Raw genomic sequence first — 19762 nt, 5'->3', positions numbered from 1 at the left:
TTTTTATTTAAACACTGATTTTTTTAATATATATACACACACAAGACATATGTCTGCAAGGCTGCATGATATACACCAATTCCAAAATAAGGAAACAATCAAATGGTCCAGGTGTAGAATGCCATAGATTCCTTTTCCAATCACTTTACAAAGAAGGAAGAAAGTGAGTGACAGCTAGCAAGGAGAGGGGGAGAAAGTAATACTCTACAGGATAGCTCTCTCTTTCATCAGCTGGAAAATTAAAGTGTAAGGCAGAGTCCATCTCAGGAATAAAACATTTGTAACACTTAGTACAAAAAAAGGCACCCTCCAACTAAAGACCGCCCGTGCTTCGGCAGGGCGGGAGGAAATCTCCATTGCAGCTTTTGGATTCGTTGGTGGGGTGAAGGGATCCAGCTACGCGGTCATCAAAAGGAAAAATAATGCAACTGAAGATTGGCACAAAGAGCGGTGTGGTTGGATTTCTTTCCTTTCTGTCCCACTGAACGTCACACTGTTCTGGTAGAGGAGCAAACGGCCCAAATATTTGCCATTATGGTGAGGGATGGGGATCCAGTCATCACACAGCCTGCTGTGAATGGGGAGCAGGGGAGGGAAAGCTGCTTTTTCAACAGCATGGACCTGAGGAGGGAGGAGAAACTGGAGAACAGTGATGCCAACCCCACGCTTCGAGAACACGACTGCAAATATTCCCTGCCCAGGCCAAAAGGACTGGCTGATAATATTCATCACGTGGAAACATTCGCTAAGAGCATGAAGTGTTTTCAAGCACTATTTCTTGAGGTTCCTCTGTGTGACAGACTTCTCCATCAAAGGAATGTATGTTTTTATAGGACATCTCAGGGCTTATATTTCTCAAGTTCCTCCCTTTCTCCCTCCCTTCCCCAAAGTATTCTTCCTCATTTTCCCTGGTCATAATTTTCTCCCTTCTCTTACTTCTTTTGAGGTTCCTGGTTGCAGCTCCTCACCCTCTGAGCAGCCTAAGCTGCCTCTGAATGCCTTGGATTTTTTTTTCCCTTGGAATAAGGAAAGTCAAACAGTAAGACAAATCTTAAAATTAAAGCTCCATCTCTGTTTGTAGATTTTTTTCTTAAATGTCCATTGGTAAAATCACCCTCCTTTACACCCTTACCCCCAAAATATTTACACAGGCAGAAAAAAAATCCTCTGAAAAGCTCTGGACTGTCCTTTTAACTTAAAAAATAATAAAAAAAAGAAAATAAGGGAAGGCACTATGGAAAAAATTACAGAATGTGCTCAACCGTACACCTTTAAGAAAAAAACAAAAAAGCTGTCAGCACAGCAAGAACAGACTTCAGTTGTAGGTTGGAATTTCTCAAAGCAGCTCTGTGACTCAAAAGAAAAAGAAAAACAAAACAAAAGCCACATAAACTCTTCTCCCTTCCCCTGCTTGGAGGCTGCTGAGCTCCAGAAGAAAGTGCCAAAGGAGAAGAGAAAATAAAAATCAGAGCAACACCTCATCTTTCCCAGGCCAGAAGAGCTGAATGTTGAAGGCAATAGCAAAGACTGATGACTTTTGTTTTTTGTTTTTAAAGGCAGGACTGTGGATTTGGTTCTTCTCTTATGTCCCTTCATGTCAAATGAAGACTGCTTGCAGAGAGAGAAAATACCCGCAGAGTTTCTCCCTTTTCCTTTAACTGCATGGCTAGGACTTTATATGGCATTAAAACGTCATGCACTGATGGACAGAGGAGGAGGGGGAAACAAGAAGAGCGAATGAAAGGGGGTAACCCGGGAGCAGCTGAGGAAATTTGTTATTTTCATTTCTTTTCTCTCTCTCTCTCTTTTTTTTCCTCTCCTTTTTAAAGATAAGTTTTGGTGTGTAAGTTGAACTCTCCCCCTGCCTCTGAAGTTCCGCACTGAGTGAAGGAGGATCACCTCACGGTGAAAGGTGACTCAGGTTTTATTGCCGTGTGATTTTAGGTCACTGGCTGCAGTTAGGCTCTGTATGTGTATTTACTGTTTCTCTGGTTTCTTTAAATAATCTCTAATATTTATCTCTAGATGTTCCGATTCACCGGGGTCACGTAGTTGCGTGGAAACATGCCCGTCTGTCCGTGGCAGGCTCCCTTCCACCAGTTGGGGTCAGAATTGTCAAGGACTTGGATAAAGTCTCCGCGGCGGAAGCCTAGCTCTCCTTCCTCCTGGGGATCAAAATCAAACAGGGCCTGAACGTACGTTGGTTGCTGGAAGAGATGAAAACAAAAACAACATGAGAATCACCTGAAAAGGGTATTTGCTCCCTCGGACCGGGCCTTACACCACGTCTGCCAGTAAACATTGGGGTTGCTTTATTTCTCTGAAAGCCAGGCTCTACCATCTGCAATCTGATGCTAAAAAGGCATAGCCCACAGAAGACCTTTTTTTTCAGTGAAAGAGCTGAAAAAGGCATCAAATTATGTCTCCAGGGTTTCCCTGGGATGTTCCAGTGTTCATGACTTACCATAAATCTATACTCTGCTACAACACAAATTCTTTATTTGTCCCATTTTCACCAACTGACAGCATGAATATTAGTTCTCTACCTAATACAGTGACACACTAAGTTTCCTTAAAAATTGAATGTTGGCATTTTACATAGTTTCCTTAAAAGCTTGGCACCATGCACATATTATCAAGTATTTTGTCTGGTCACCAAATGCTTCCATGCTTATGGAAAAGCTAAAGGTTCATTAAAAAAGCATTGGTGTTCTTCAGATTGCAAGGTTAGAAAGGAGTGCCTGTCGTTTGTAGTCACCTCTTTTCTGGTGTTTGGCACAATGTTACCCAGTGTAACATTTAATAGCCCTGGGAAATGGAACAAAACAAAGAGCGAGTTATGCACAGGCTGCTCTGCTGACACTCAGCAGCAGTCTTTGGTTTCTGTTAATACAGGTTAGATCCAAGAGAACAAGCTAGAGAGGTTCCACCTGCTACTACCTGTAACCACCTCTTCCCTTAGCTGCAGCTCTCCAGGAAAGATCAATACCAAAGCCTCACTGCAACATGCTACTGAAGCAGCAGTACAGAAAGGAAAGGGAAGATCCTTTCTTACTGTGTCCTAAAATAGGAACAACCGCCTTTTTCCATTTACAGAAGTCAGCAGACAACTTTACTTCAGCAGCAGCATTTGCAAATCTCAAAAGCAGCCTAATGTTCAAGAAGCAACAGTAACACTTCACCAGAACCAAAGGGGAAACTAGGAGTTAGCAAGGAGGTTTTTATAAACACTCAGCTCATTTCCCAGCTTAGGTTTGGATCCAAAGACACGCTTTTGCAGACAGGAAAAACATTCAAATTGGCTCCTGTCAACCCCTTTTCGTTCACTCTAAGGTGCTACCCTACTCCAGCTGCTGGGTTGGAGTGGTTTAACACCGCCTGTTCTGTGAGGATGTTTCTCTTACCTGTGGAACCTGTTCAATGTCCCGGAGAAATATTTGCTGGTTCCTGGAGACAGATGTGGATCTGTGATAATCTACCAGCTCGTTCAAAGAATTGAACTTCACCACCCAGAGGAAATACTTGCCAGCCCCATCCCTAAGCACCTTGAAGTGCTGCACATCGTTTCCAAACCTGGGAGGAAGGAATGAAGAACAACAACAAAAAAGCACATTAGCAGTGTTTCGAGTACTCTGTGGGTGTGAGACAGAGCAAGGCACAAGCACCAGGCCTGCTGTGGGTGAACTGCTGGGAAAAACCTGCCTTCTTGGCAGCCAGGGTGGACTTGTGCCAACTGTGAAACTACTGGCTAAAAGTCCATCTTGCAAAACCAAGAGAGCTCTTTTTAAAAAAATAAATGAAAAGTGCAATAGAAGGTGCACCAAAGGTGATGCTGCACATATACTGATGCAACTTCAATTCTGCGTTAACAGTTCTGACAAATGTTGGCATTTGTTAAAGTTATTTTTCCAACAATTTCATTGTGAATAAAGAGGTGCTCCAAGAGGTCCAGCAGGATTTCCCAAGTGAGAGGCACATTGATTATTTTTTTCCTTCGGAGTCCAAAACACTGAAAACAGGAGACAATTATTTGTACTTGGCATGTGTATTTTCCATGCCTTGTCTGAAAATGTATAAATCAAATTGGCTACAAAGCAAACACGAAACTGTGGTACTGCCTCTGCTCTCCCTTCCTCAACCTGAGAGTTCCTCTCCATTTCAAAACCTGCAAATCATCTTTTAGAAAAGTGCTTTTTCCTCTCACAGTACATTTAAAAGAAAAAAAGAACATTTGAGAACTTGCCCGCCAGATGGCAACACTAACTTAGTGTTACAACTTCAGGTTTTACAAAGAAACATATTTTCTAGAATGAAGCTCCATTCATATCTAATATTCTAGCTCCGATGACTGTACCCAAGGCAGAAATATAAACATCTCTCCAGTCACTGGTTTTAATTCGGTTTGCTGGCATGACTCAGTGGAGGCCAAAAATTTGATTACAGAACAAAAAAAAACAAAAAAAAATCCTGTCGAGATGGATTAGTGGTAGCCATGGAAAACCCAGCAAATAAGGACTGTTGCATGGATAATCAGGATCTATTGCCCAGCTTCTGAAGAACGTCCTGTTCATTTCTTGTAGGAAAAGGGAAGATTATAGAAAGGGGAGAAAAGGAAAAACAACTGGTGAGAACAGAATCCTCCCTTGATTTCTGTTAAATTATGTCTCATATCCTTTCAAATTTGTAACAACTTTACTGTGTTTTATAGCGGCTTCAGAAGGGCTGAGAAAGGTAACAGGGTACTGTGTAGGCCAGGGCTAATGAACAGGAACTCCTGAGGGCTAAGAGCTAGCACACCCAGGAAGGTTATTCTAGGGTGAGGGCCATTGCCCTTCGGTTCACTCCTTCGAGGCCAATATTCTCCACCAACCCGGAACATGCGGGTGAGAAATGGAAGAAACTTCGGGTTCCAGAGTTCCAGCACCCAGTGCAAGACGAGTATTTCCAAGACATGGGCCAAGAAGTCCAGAAAAACAGACCTGGAAGCGTACCAGGTAGACACAGAAGACAAAATAGCAATTTTTCCTTAAGAAGAATGGAGAAAGACAGGAGACATGTACACACCAGGCACTTTGTAGAAGATCATTCCTGCTCTTCGGTATTAACAACACCTGTCCTTTACCCACAAGTCCAAATCAGAAGTGTGTTTCCTGATTACCACACATTACTGCTTCTGGGTATCACTTACTTGACTGAGAGGGAGAAGTCCCCGGGAGCGCTCTCGCTCTCCCTGATGAGGAAGGCACCATCGTGTCTCTGTTTGCCTAGCATCTCTTCAGCCTTTGCTCGGGGAATCTTGCCAAAAAACCATCTGTGGAGCATGGGAAGAGAAGGAAACAAAAGATCAAGTTAAGAATTTTCATCCTCTCGTGGAAGACTCTGATATTTGCACTGACATGAAACGATTCCCAACAGGAATAACCAAGCTACACGTCATTGCCACTTTAGTATAGGCACCTGAAAACCCTACACCCTTTCATACTGTTTCATGTTGGGAATAAGGTTACCTGGACTTCATGAGCAGGAGCTCACACGAGCCCCGTTACATCTGATTTACCAGAGCAGAGGGGTGCCCCACAACCTGACAACAGACACGCAAATGCAGAGCTAAAGCAGGAAATTCAAGTCCTAGCCCTTCCTTTATCACTAAGGGATAAAGTCTCAAGCCTGGAAGATGCAAAGTCTTAGTACAAAGGAGACTGCTGGCCAGTCACTGTGGAACTTCTCTATGATATAGCAGCATGTATTTCACTATCAGCACCCAAAGATAATCAGTGGGGAGTAATTACATATATATTTTTTTTAATACTTATGCCTCCTAAAGAGAAGCCACCAATAACTTATATGTTATTTGCAGAGCAGACAATGCATAACAGGGTTTATACTGGATTAAAGACAGAAACATCACTGTTTTAACAGAACCTCAAAATACAGGAGAAACCTTAAGAAAAAGGGGGTGTTTGTAAAACTCAAGCAAATCATGGTTTCATCACCGGTATCACTTCAGAAACGTTACGGAAACAAGATCCTGCCTAGGAATCTACCATCCTGCAGGAATGGAAATTGGATTGTGTGTCAAAACCCAATTTACAGCAGGGCAGGAGGACCCTGTTCCCTCAGAAGGCAGGAGGACTAAGTTCATGCAGCAGCTGGTTGTTCCTGCAGCAGAGTCCAAGCTCTGCGAACCCAGTGCCTGGCACACCAGGGCACTGTGCTCAAAGGGAAATAACATGTTGCAAAGCTAAGGTGGGTACCAGGAGCCCAAGCACAGACAGGCAGAGTGTGAGCAGGGCTCCTTCCCAACTAGACATAAATTTAACTTAACTGTGAGTCTTGGTTTTGTTCCTTTCATCTCCCGGAATGGAAGGCTCTCCCCCGCATCCAGCCTATTCCCAGGGACAAAGAACTTGCATTTCCTTGGTGCCTCTGCACCTGCAGCACTTCTCAGGAGCAGAGGTGGTGGCAGAGCCAACAGCTGGAGCATCCCCCTGCGCTCCTCTTCCTCCAAAACCAGCCCAGAGCGGCCAGCATGTGCAATTCCTTCAGAACCCAAAGCAGCATTTTTTCCCCCTGAACTTTTGGCAGGGTTGTTACAAAGATAAGCAAGTCTTGAACTCTACCTCTGCCAAGTATTACATAATGCAAGCTTTATACTACAACTTTGGATATCTTGCCATATTTCCCCCCTCAGTTTCACTGGATCATTAAAGAGCAGACGTGTACAATTCAATTAATGGAAGTAACATTTGCAAAGTAACAATATCAAATTCTCAGAACACTGGCAGCTGCTTGCAAGGCATTTTAGTTTAAACAAGAGGCAGAGATTAGAGATCTTGAGCTCTCTTGTACATTTTATGACTTCACCACCACTTCAACCACCCAATAAGCAAAAAGAGGTGGCTTTTTAGCTACAGAAAAGATAAAGAAAGAAAACCCAACACTTCTGGGGCTTTCACAGATGACAAAGCAGCAAAGTAAGTTATTTTAAGGGAATAATGTCTACTTAAAAACACACATGCAGAGCATTAGATACTTTCTGCATATAGAAACCTTTCCCGTAAATGATTGTAACAAAACCCCAGCGTGTCCAAGACAACAGAGCCAAAGAAGGGATCATTCATTCCCAGAGCTTCCCTGCAGAATGGCCAGGCTTGGTAATATTTGCTTCCAACTAGCTCTGTAACACAGGTCAAATTCATCCAGTCAGCACTGCAAAAACAAATGCAGATATCACTGCTCCTGCTGCACAGCTAGAGGGAGATGCACTGGTTGGTACAACGCAGCTCACACTGCGTTCAGGCTCCTTTCAATCAGCACCTGGGAAATTCTTTTGGCTTCACTTAGTGCAACCACTTAGCTTGGCACTGTTTCCTCCACACAGGTTAGAATTGCAAAGCGTCACTTCTGCAGGAACAGTGTATTAGCAAAACTGCTGCGAGGCACCTACCCTGCATGCAGCCAGCCCACGCCGTGAGCAGCCACGTGTCCCCTGGCCCCTCGGAAAGGGGAGGTAGCCCAGGCACTGAACCCAGCTGGGCTTCCGCAGGGAGCCTCCCTGCAGCTCTTCCCCGGGACCACGGCACGAGGATCACGAGGATCATGGAGGTATCTACTCACACCTTTGTTTAGTTAATCAACACGCCAGCCAGATTAACTCTTTTGAAGCCCAGATGGCTCAGCTGATGACTGATGGGCTCCACGTCTTCTGCTTGCTTAATTTGCTAACAGTGACAAAGCATCTGGAATATTTGCAACTTTCAAGCAGGAGGAACACAACATTTAAGACTAGCTGTGAGGCTGGATGATTTCACGATCTCAGATTTAATGGCAGGCTATCTTATAAAGCCACTTTTTAGCTCATTTCTCTCCAAACTTTCTTGGAAAGTTCTTGTGCCACCCTCCTACAACACAGTTTGACGCTGGTCTGAGAAAAAGGGCATTCCCCTTCTTGCCCCTGGCCAGCTGCCTACAGTTTACTTTCTGTATGACCCGCTGGACTACTCGGAGCACTCTGCATTGCAGCTAAGCAAACATTACGCTATAAAAACTTCTGCATAATTTCCCAGGGTTGTTAATGCACTAGTTAAGACTCCCAGCAATGCTGACACATGGAGTTAACTCTCACCATGGAGCTGCCATCAGCAGTTTAAACATCTTCAAAAAAGGCCGGATCAACCATGCTTAAAAACCCACCCGCAAACTTGCCTGCTTTCAGGCTCTGACGTTGTTCATTCCCTCTTGGGCATCAATAAATAAAAAAAACTGACAGCTCTATCTCTCTAAAACCAATATGATTACAGAATAAACAGAGTATCATTACAGCAGAACTCAAATACTTCTGAAATGGTTATTATAAGATGTATAAGGATTTAAATTAATGAGAGACGGAGATTGGCGTGTGCTGTTGTGATCCCCAGTGGACTAGCAGGATCCGGGAAAACTAGTCTTGTTATTGCAGCAGACAAGGCTTTATTTAAACAATTTCAGAAGTTTTACGTGCAAAAATACCTGGACTGATGGTGATAAATTATCCAGAACCACGAAATCCTATTATTTTCATACGTTTGTTTCTTGGTATTTAGTAGGAAACATTCGAAGCATCACTCTAATAGACTAGTGTGGAGCTGCAAAGCAATGTGGCTGCACAGCAGCGCACACCCTGTGAAGTCTGGAATCAGATGGTGTTGGAGAGAGGTCTCATCCAAGCTAAATTATCCTAAGTACAGAACCACAGAATGTGATAGAGACATACCAAGAAACCAGTTGCAAATACCACTGAACATTTTTCTGGTGAGCTATGAATGCCAATAAATGCTTGGTCTTATCTGCAACACTAAGCATAAGAGAGAATCATCACCAGAAGACAGTCAAGTCCCAACACTTGGGTTTACCAAACAGTGAAATGGCTAATCAGGAACACTTAATATTCCCCGAAGGGGACCTATAACTAAAAAATTTAAATTGTCTTTTTTAAAATAATCCATGATAAAACCTCTGGCTGTACATCTTGATAGATGCAATAAGGTCCACCCTGCAAAGCGCTCTGCAGCAACCTCCCTCCTCTCTTACAGCAAGACAAAAGCACGGGAGCTACTGCCCAAAGTTCAACTTACGGATGTGGTTTCATTTCTATGTAGTTCTTGGGAATGAAGCCGTCTTTTCCATTGAGTTCTGCCTTGTACCAATTCTGATCACATTCTTCATTCAAAACCTGAAGGAAACAGAACAACAAAAGCTTACCAACTTTTCAAATAACACCAAAGTGCTCAGGCTGTTGGCTTATTCTTCCCCTTCAAAGACTGCATCTGCAAGATGAACCTGTAAAAAAAATGGTGCCAGTTCTGCTCCATTGTATCCCACAGACTTTCAGATCTGTGGCAAGCAAAAAACAGGAGCAATAATTTAAAATAAAGAGGCTAAGTACCAAAATCACATGTTTTTGTAACAAAGTCACTAGAATCACTCTGTGTCCACAGGTACCTTTCTGTTTAGCAGTCTAACTGGATGGGCTTGTGTGTCAGAGATTCGTTGCCTGTCATCACTATCATCACTACAAACTCAGGGAAAAATCTGAAAGCCACGAAATCCTGGCTCTGGATCATTGCTAATGATCATTCCTTCTGAATGACACTGACAAACCTGCTGCTTTCAGCACAAACAGGACTTCTTCCAGCTTTTCTACATTTGCACTGGTTACATCCCAGATGTTTTCATGATTTTAGGCAACATCTTTATTAGAGAATTTTACAGAACCAACAAACTCACGGCAGAACTGTCATGGGCCCTATTGCAAATAAAACTGTCACTTGGTTTTTTTTAGTCTGATACAGGTTAAAATCAGTTTAAATTAGAGAACAGAAATGGAGACCTGCTTTATTAACATAAAAAATACTGAACTGGCAGGTTAAATCTGAACAACAAATAAATGTAGACGTTCAAGGTTTCCCTTTTTAAGGCATATATTTTTTACTATAACTTCCTTCTAAAAATGAACATAAGATCAGGAGTTACCGACAAGGGACATGCTAGTAGGTACCATTAAAAAGCATATAAATCAACACTTCAAAGCACATCTGCTCTCAAATTTGTGGTGCTTTGTTCTTCGCTGGATTTCTCTCAGCCAGCGCAGCAGACAAGCCAGCTGCCCCATCTCAAGTAGCTTCTCGAGCAAAGCAGCATCGTGTTCCATAAAGTAAACCATGCTCTAGCCTGAAACCAGCTCTCCCCAAATTGATTTTATTTGCTTTTGGAAGTCAACATGGCAAAGATCCTGCCCCTCCTCCCCACGTTTTATTTTTGACCATGCAAGCACTAAAGCAGTACGTTTCCCCAGCACTTTCTTCCTTCTCATTTTTTTTTTTCCTTTGTAACAAAGAGCTAATCTGATTTTTAAAAAATTAGCTATACTTCCAGCCTGAGGTCACAAGTATCACATGTTCAAGGATGTCTAAGTAGGGGAAAAATGAGGAAATACAAAGAGAAGAGATATGCACGCAGGATATAACAGAACAGATCCCCAAAATCACATAGTAAATGAGAATGTAGGAAGATCTTAGCTTAAAAAAAATATTTTTCACAAGCAATTCTGTCCACTTACAGCCTTTTTTTTTTTTTCCCCTACCTCATCTCGCTTCTCTTTTGGAAGTTAGGAGATGAAATTAAAAGGAAAAGTCAAAAGAACAACTGCAGCGGATGGAAGGGCTTCTGGATAATTAAACTCTAAAAGTTCAATTTTTGCTGCCATCCAGCAACTGACTGCTAGATGTGAGAGACAGCAACCTCATCACCCACAGAGATGCAACCTGGTAGAACTTTAGAAGAGAACAAAATCTGAATAGCCCCAGTGAACTGCAGTGGGTAGGAGTTACCTGCCTCTTTCCCTGCTCCCCAGGAGATGCAGTTTGCCTGCCCTGGTGCAAACAACCCGACGGAGCAACGAGGCACAGGAGCAGGCCTGCAGCTCCAGAACTTCAGGTGAGCAAAGCCACACAGGATATTTACAGCTGAAGTGACTTGAATTATTAAAATATCTCACGAGTTTTTCATATGGATAAAAATACTCAAACCATGTTTTGCACTGCATGGGGTTTTCATTTCTTTATTTAGGAGCACTTTTTTAGCACGCGCTAGAGCGCGGCTGTGTTGATGAGGATCCTGTGCCCGCAGGTCACGAGCGGTTCAAGTGTGGCTCTGACACAAGGGCTGGGGCCAAAGCTCCCCCGTGGGCAGGACGCACATCAGCTGAGGTCTGTTGAACTGCCTTTAAGCAAGAAAAATGTGCAACGTCTGTCGGTGCCGCTGCGAGGGGCCAAGCACGAGTCTGCGCGGACTCAAGTCACCCACAGTGTCACTTATAGCACGTCTGGATGTTATCCCTAACATGCCAATTTGTACACGGTGATACACGCTCCTTTATTAGAGATGGCACAGATGAACTTTAGATAAGGCCATGTACTACAGGCTGGTGTCATTACCTTCAGAGAAGGCAGCTAACGGATGCAGCAATCTGTTCTTTTCCAAAAAGAAGAAATGAAGGAAAAATAGTCTGTGGCACAGGAAGGAATATTATCACATATTTGTGCTTTTGGCAGTAGGTATTAAAAAATTATCAGAATTTCTAAAGCCAAAATGTAAATGAATGAGTTTCATGTTGCTCTGAAGATATGCTACTAGATCTGGAGGAGCCCAATCCCCCAGGACGTGAGGTACTCATTAATGCTGGAGCTGGAGACAAACGGTGGTGAGGGAGCAGTGCTGAGATGGGCACGAAGCTCCGTGACAGGAGGAAGTAGCTGGATAAAAGGCACAGAAGGGTGACCCACCTACACACATACGCACACAAAACCTGTTTGGGGGACTTCAGCAGCGATAACGAAGCCTCCGTAAGTCTCCACCTCAGTGTCTTTGTTGGCTCTACGGAGTCTTTCTTCCCTTTCACACTTGGATTGAGGTGTCTTCATCACTGGTTGTCCTTCCTAGGATCATTTTCACTAGCTGTCAGTGCTCTGTTCACATCCTGGCAGACAGCCAGACTACCCCTGTCCTACGCTGCATGGTACAGAGCCCATAGGCCACAGTCCTCCTGCCCGCTGCTCCTTGCAGGGCCAACGCAACCGCTTTGGGAAGCGACTCACTCGAGTCTCGTTTGAAGAGGAGCCACCCCCAAATCACAAATTTCTACAAACCCAGTGGTTCTGACAGTGTCTTAAATGGGCACTCCTGGAGCTGCTCCCAGTGCTTAGCTGGGCAAAAATGATTCTGCTGAAGCACCCGGGTGTCAGGAGAACTCTGCAGTCCTGCGCGTACTCCAGGAATTGTGGTTGCTGCTGTGATGTTAGGGAGCTGCTATTAACAACAACTGCAAAATAATCATGCAAATTTTCTGCTTTCAGAAAAGTTACGCCACTAATATCCCCAATACTGAAACACAACTCAAGGAAAGCAAGAACATGCTAAAAATTCTCCACACTGCTGCAGCCAGCTTAGATGTTTACATCGGGCAGTATCTCTTTTTCTGACATTTAGCCCATTAAAAGGCAAGACCTGACTTTGTGTCATTAAACCATTTTGCTATGAAACACTTCAGATCTAGCCAATCTGTCTATCCCATAATTCTAAGTGGCCTCCTAGAGATCCCTGGTTGATAATTTTCATCTTAAAATGATCATCTGAATATTAAAAAATATATACCATGCCTCTAAGAAAAAATAAAGAAAATTAATTGAACTATCATAAGATCTTTCCAGACTTACCAGAGCTGTAAAATTTAGTCTAAATACTGCATGCATCACTGGGTTTGCTTAGAAGATTTTCCCTAAGTACAAATAAACACAGATAAATTAAGCATGAAAATGAGACTGTTAGCTTCCCTGATCCAAGCTGCGGCACCCTTCCGAGCCTGCAAAAAAATCTATAAGCACAAACACTTATTTGTCTTATCAAACATTAAGAACTGCTGCTTTTTGTATCAGGCAAAACACAAAACGTTCCTTGGCGGGCAACCCTCCTGCCTGCTGTAGATCTAATCCAATCTACGGCCGAGTAACGATTCCTTTCACACTGGGGCATCTGTGCCTGCGAGGAGGAAGGAGGAAGGATATTTTTAGCCCCTGCGTTTGAACACAAACTGCCATGTGATGTCCTCAGTCTGGAGGCAGCCCTGGTTTACAGGAATAGTGGCTCAACTGCTGCCTGTCAGCCTGGAGCTTGATGAAGGGTCTCTTATCAACAAAAGCCCATCTGTTCCCATGGAAATGGGGAAAGGGCCCAAGTTTTAGCTCCGGGAGCCTTCACCCATTTGCAATCCTATACCTGGTGACTCCTCCTGAACGCAGCTTTGCGACCCCGATGAACTGCTGCACACTGAGGCTCTATAGTCTCAAAACCAAGCAATTTTCTGCAACACCCAGTCACAGAACTGGAAGGAAACAAGCGGATCTGCCATCAAAAGTCAGGTTGACTCCCACGTACAAATGTATAAGCACAGCATCCCAAACGCATATATATCCTTGGAAATTTAGCCAAATTCCTTAAAAAGGTCAAATTTTGGAGAGACAAATCCCAAGAAAGTTGCTCGGAGAGCTTTGGCAGAGCCCTGCTGTCCCCTGCACTGCTCTGGGTTCAGGATCTGCGCCATGCTAACTAACCCAGAAGGCAACAACCGCTCCGGTACAACGTGGTGGCGGCCAGGGTTGTTGTCTTCCTTGAGAACGTTGCGCTGACACTGCTGCAATGATTAAATACCCTCCCAAAGTCTCCAAAATCCAGGAAAAGCCCAGCTCAGGTCACTCGAATGCAGGAATAATAATAATAATAATGCGTTTCGAATCCAGTAAACACTGCCACTGATTTTTTTATTTTTTTAATTTTTTTACCCAGAAATTATCTGCCCGGTGTGGAGCCGGGGTCGGGAGGACTCTGATGGAATTGCAAGGACTAACAGCAGCACTGGGAAGCTTTGGGACTGCCCCATCCCACCCCTGTCCGGAGGGGTTGATCGCTCCGGAGAGCCCTGGCTCCCGCTGCGCTCCCAGGGGTGCAAACCAGCCCCGTCACCTGCTGCGTCACCCCAAAGTCACCACGGCGCGTTCAGCATAGACCCTTAGAAGCATTTTTCTTCCCCAAAGCCATTGCAAATGGCATCCAAGGTTACCAAAATTCATTTTATGAGGGATTTATAAGCGAGAGGCTCTGCCTGGTTGCCTTTAATGCCCTCCCTGCTCCTCACATGAGGGACCCCAGAGGCAGCAACGGCACCGAGCGGAGCCGGGAGTCCCGGCGCGAGGGGAACCCACCTCAAAGCGGCACCGCAGCCAGGCCGAGCTCTCCTTCCACCTTCCCTTTTTCCTGCCTTATTCATCATGACAGCGAGTACAGCTCATTTTAACTTCAAACATTTCATGCAAAAACATGCATCGGACAGCTGAGGCCGACCAGCTCAAGAACATGCAGATTTTAATAGATTTCTTTCTTTTCGCGCTGTTTATCATAGCCACGCGCAGGAAATGGGAAATACATATGTTTTCCTGATCAAAACCCAAAGCATCATATTTAGACTTGACTCTCTAAGGTTGTGAATACTCACTCTCTAGGTAGATATAAAAAGCTGTGAAAACATCCATTAAAACCCAGAGAGAGTGTTACATATAATGGCCAAAAATAGAAACATTATTTCTTAAACTACAGTCAATGCTAAGTATTATAATTTAATATCTAAATAATGCATGTAGATCATAATACCATGCAATAATGTATTATGGATAGGTATTTCAATTTTTTAATTTTCACCCCATTCCCTGTGATTGCCATAGAAACACTTTCACTCTCCCTACAGACGAAAGCAGCGCACAAAGCCCAAACTCCCCCAAATTTGTTGCAGAAATTCTTCCCTCCACAGCCAACACAAAGCACAAGGCTCTTCCTCCCCACTCTGCAAGTGGTGATTTTTCTTCGAAGCCTTATCTGAAGTGATGACTGTTCCTTCAACATGGCAAGTACACTGACTTTTCACATCGACACTGTTTTCTACAGCAAGCCGAGCTGCCAAACACAAAAATTGTGGAGAGCAAAGTTCCAAAGTGTGCAAAAAGAGGGATTTTCTTAAAGAAAACTACATTACTTCTGCCTTGAAGGAATCCAATAATCCAGTTCGAAGTAAAGCATAAAACAAAGCTAAAAGCCAACAAAATCACAGTGGACGTTGCAGGACTTGGCCGTTCTAGGACCTAAGAGTCTCTTTCCAAGCTGTAAATACCCTTCTCCTCTAAATCTATTGCTTCATCACTGCACTCTTATTCCCTATAGATATTTCTAAGCAAACAATTCCCCTAACTTGGAAAGAGGGCTGATAAGGAGAAACGGCTGCATGAGATGTTGTTTTTAACAATGTGAGGAGAAGGCGAGCTGTGATGAAAAATCCATGGAATATTTCACCCTGCAAAACTGTAACTAGCGAGCGAGAACTAGAGATCAAGAAATCCATCGTGACGCAGCTGCCAACCATGGTAAAGAAAGCTGCAACCGAGCAAAGCCCAAAGCCAGGGATGAGCATTCAAGCCTTCACTTCAAAACCACCTTGATTTTTTTGTATGTAGCGCAGGAATACTTGAGGCAACTTTTAAGTTAGCTGAGGTACAATCGAGCATAACCGCAAAGACAGACTTCAGCACGGACTAACTTACCCTGCCTCTCAGGCTTTGCAAGTCTTGTTTGACTTCTTCCCCCTGGCAAAAGTGTTCTATCCCTCCACCCATTACTGTGGGGTTTTTCTCTCTTTCTTTCCAATATTATAGGGTACAGAGGGAATCCTACCTTTTTAGGATTACATGCCACAAAGAAATGGGAGAAATTAAAAAATATTTTGTAACAACCTTCAAGTACCTAACGGAGATCCTGGAAAGAGCCAGTGAAGCTCAAGGGACTTTGCCGTAGGTCTCATGTTCAATCAAGTTTCCTCCTGTGTAAGGAGCTTCCACTAGCACAGACACGCAGTGTTAAAATGACAGTAAATTCACTGGTTTTGCCTACCTTGCTCAGGAAGCAGGGAGAGTTGCCAGGCTCAGTGATTACAGAAGCCTCTTCACATTAGTTCTCCCACTGCTGCCACATTTCTATGAAGTTTAAACTGCTGATACCATAATCACACCCCAGAAGCGAGCTTCACTTTACATCCAGGAGCTTTATGGTACTTACGTGACCACTACAATTCCTAAGGACTTTATAACGTAAGGACGGCTGCTCAGCACTTAAGGAGACTGCAGCTGAAAGCAGTTTCAATTCTGTGCTTGATCAAAATGAAGCGAAGGAGAGGAACAGAGGGGAAAAAAAGAAAAGAGATTGTTATCACAGGCTGAGCTACGCAGCTTGGCTCGAGCATGCACAGAGCAGCATGCTAGAGGATTTGCAAGAACAGCTTCTTAAAAAGAGGAAGGGGAGTGTTGTTTTTCCCTAACACACCAAGGGTTAGTTTACAGTGACTAAAGACCAGCACCAGCCGCCTTTTATAACTAGCTGTAGTGCTCAGGATGTTATCACGGAAACAGAAGACAAAACATCCTTCCTTAACCCCAAACCCACTCCACATTTAATTTGGAAGCACTGGAGAACACTGCATTTGGCCAGTTTTCTGTTCTGCAGCGTGGATAAGTTTACTCAGGTCATTTGCCTGCAAACGCAGAGTCTTTCCTTATTCCAAGCTTTATTTAAACAATAAACAGACCAGTACTGTTTAGCTTAGCTCTAAGCAGAGCCCTGAAAGGGTGAAACACAAACTGAAGAGCAGCTCGAGCTCCAGGCCATGCTTCCCTCTTCACTGAGGACGGTGCCGCTTCATGGCTGTTTTCGAAGATCCTGCCCTACTTGGGAAGGGTTCAGAAACCAACCAAACAAAAAAGGAACCCCTCAAATAACCCAAATGTGCCTATGGCCATCCGCACACAGAGAACAGAATACACATTGTCTAGTTGTCTAAATAAGCTCTCACTTTTGAGAGGGAAAAAAAAAAAAAAAAAGAGAGAGATAATTAGTTTTACCTAGTGGTCAAGAGTCAAGTCTCCTGGGTATCTGCTGCTTACGTAAATGCTATAAATTTCAGGCTCTCCTAAAAGGGAAGTTGTTTCCAGCTCTCCTTCAAGTTAAGCAGCGTGGATACCAAGCATAAAACACGTTTGTTACCATATGTTCTACGATATTTAGACAACTACAACCCAGTACAACTTTGCAGAATGGTCTTTAATCAAATCATAAGGCTTTTTGAAGAGCTCTTGGCACCGCCTCAGAGCTGAAGGTTGAAAGTCACTCTGCCAGAAAATAATAATAAATGCTATCAAGCTTCGAGCGAGCGTGTTTCAGGGTTGCTTTCAAGCTCAATGGAAGAACATGGCAGAAGGACTGGCAATGGCCTCGTGCTTGTTTGCAGTCATATACGGATCATGCACCTCACAATTTCTAGGCATTAATTGCGCTGGCTCTGCTGTAAGTCATCGCTTGATGGTGGCTATCAAGACAGGCCAACTGAAAAAGGCAAGAAAGAACAAGCGATCGTAATCCAAACAAGTGATCGTAATCCTAGATGCCCTTTTAGAGCTTTACAGCAGAAATGAAGCAGGGTAGATGGGCTGACTTTCTTTGCTCAAGTGTCCTAATATCTCTCATTAAAATACACTGCCAGAGGATTTATTCTCAGCATCTCTGCACACACAGAGACATTATACAGCAGGGCTAGGACCAGGACACCAAATTCCTCGTTGTCTCACGTGTTGCCTTTCACGCATTGCGGCAGTCACATAACTAAAGCATAAGCTAGAGGACAAAACAAAGCTTGCATTTCATTGATAAATAAGATATTACAACTGTTAACCCCAGGCCTCCATCATCTCATGCTTGGTACTCCAAAGCTTTACAGATTAAACTGCCCCAAAAAATCTTCTAGCAAGAAAGATATGAAGAAATGCAGAGATTGAGACACTTTCTCTTCCAGATGAAGGACAGCTACAGTTTGGCGGGAACAAAGGTGCAATATAGCTCCTTTTCCTGAAAGGATCCGTTACCTCTGCTATGCTTCACTGCCCAAGAAGCCACCAAGTTCAACACCCCACGCCAGTCCTATCACTTTGAATAAACCCTCTTTCTACCATACAAACACCCAAGAAACTTATTACTCTTAACCAGATGGGAAAAGCTATTTGAGTGGCATGAAGCAACTGCTCTGTGCAAGGGGCTCCCTAACAGCAGGGGCAACTCTAATGTTTGCAGACAGCAGAGCTGCCATGTTGCACACAGGCAAAAACAGGTTTAAAGTCTAAAAGTGTGTGAAGATCAACAGCTTTGTGGCAAACCTGGCAGCTTCAGAAGAGCTGGCTGGGAGGGAAGGGGATGACTACATCAAATAACTTCCATTCGATCAATATTGATCAGAAATTCAGGATATGTGACTCGAGGGCAGTTGTACAACTCTCCTGGGGACTTCAGAGCTGGGCGCTTGTGCTCCACAGCCAAGGCCCTACAAGCACCGAGGGGACAAGCGTGTGTTGTGGAACTACTCCAGTTGAGTCTACACCCCACGGAGCTCTGCCCAGGGTGCAGAGGGGACTTCAGCCCGGGGGGTATTTTCAGAGGAACTGATACCTAGTGAGTTATTCCCCCTCCTGCACTGCTGCAGCTGATGATTTCTGCCCACGTAGGGGACGGCACATTCACCCTTGCTGAGCATCTTCCTGTTTTTAGAGGTGTATTTCTTCAGACTCGAGATCGTTTTGAATCATTTTCAATGGGCATAAGCCCACCTGAGCTAATGGCCACCCGCAAACATTACACAAATACACAATATTATATTGAGGGTCTGCTTCATCCTGCTCTTTGTTAGTACAATAAAGTAGCCCAGGAGAGAAAAAGGAAAAGTTGCTGAAGCCACCACCAAAGGCCACCACACATCAGTGGGAAGCCCGATTAGAAACGCTACCTTCTATATTTTAAAGCACGTAGAAAAGATAAAACCCTTAAAAGCCTTAAAGATCAATCCAAAGCTAATCAGAATAGAGACTTTTCTGGTGTTAAAGGAAGTGAATTTAGTTGATGTGCAGCTGCATCGGCTGCCCAAAGCGCAATCCCCACTGCAGGGTGACACGAGGGTCTAAGGTGCTTCCAAAGATCATGGCAAGAAACACATTCCTATTACCTAAAAGGGCTTGCAGAGCAATGTTAGGATGGCAGGTGTTTTCAGAATGAATAATTTTATTTTTTTGCTTAACTGCAGTTGTAAGTTGCACCCGGAAAGGTGGAACAGCTATAGGATTGAACACAGTGCTATATACCAAAAAAAACAGTTGATTTAGTTAAGCTTGCACCCAGAAATGATGGTGCTTGCAGACAGTGCCTCACCAAGCGGTCAGCAACTAACCTGTTAATGCTGATAACTACACACACATCTTGGCCTAGAAATAACCACCCTGCCAGCCAATTCACACTTCCGGGCCTGGCTTTCTGGCTCCCTGCAAACTCGGAGGCTCTGCGCTGGTTTGTAGCAGTGGCGGCAGTGTCTGTGTTGGGCTTTGCAGTCACAGCCTGGCGGCTGCCGCTCCCACGGCGCTCGCGAAGATCGGGGAACTGCTCGGAATGAAAAAAGCAGCGCAGGGAGGTGGGGGATTTTGCAGCTGCCCGGGTCGGTTCACGCTGCCCACACAGACACTGGTCCCAGCGAGCGCGGGATGCAGCTCCGGAGCTGGAAGTGTCCGAGGGGAAGGGAAGGCAAGGAATACAGCAGGAC

General features: G+C 44.1%; 1 protein-coding gene across 1 annotated transcript in view; it reads right to left on the bottom strand.

Moving 5' to 3' along the window:
* GRB2 (growth factor receptor bound protein 2) overlaps positions 1 to 19762 on the bottom strand; it is a 40105-nt gene continuing 20343 nt past the window's right edge. The window contains exons 2-5 of the mRNA XM_088535958.1: positions 9114 to 9211; positions 5189 to 5311; positions 3405 to 3573; positions 1 to 2207 (exon numbers count right to left, since the gene is read on the bottom strand). Coding sequence (XP_088392084.1) covers positions 2022 to 2207; positions 3405 to 3573; positions 5189 to 5311; positions 9114 to 9211 — 576 coding nt within the window. The 3' untranslated portion in view covers positions 1 to 2021. The remainder of the gene's footprint in view (positions 2208 to 3404; positions 3574 to 5188; positions 5312 to 9113; positions 9212 to 19762) is intronic.

The sequence above is a fragment of the Tinamus guttatus genome, unplaced genomic scaffold, assembly GCF_059628265.1.
Source record: "Tinamus guttatus ecotype Peru unplaced genomic scaffold, ASM5962826v1 Tinamus_guttatus_pri_ptg000649l, whole genome shotgun sequence".
In the NCBI taxonomy this organism is placed as follows: domain Eukaryota; kingdom Metazoa; phylum Chordata; class Aves; order Tinamiformes; family Tinamidae; genus Tinamus; species Tinamus guttatus.
The sequence above is the reverse complement of the archived record's forward strand: the minus strand, read 5'-3'. Positions and strand labels throughout refer to the sequence as shown.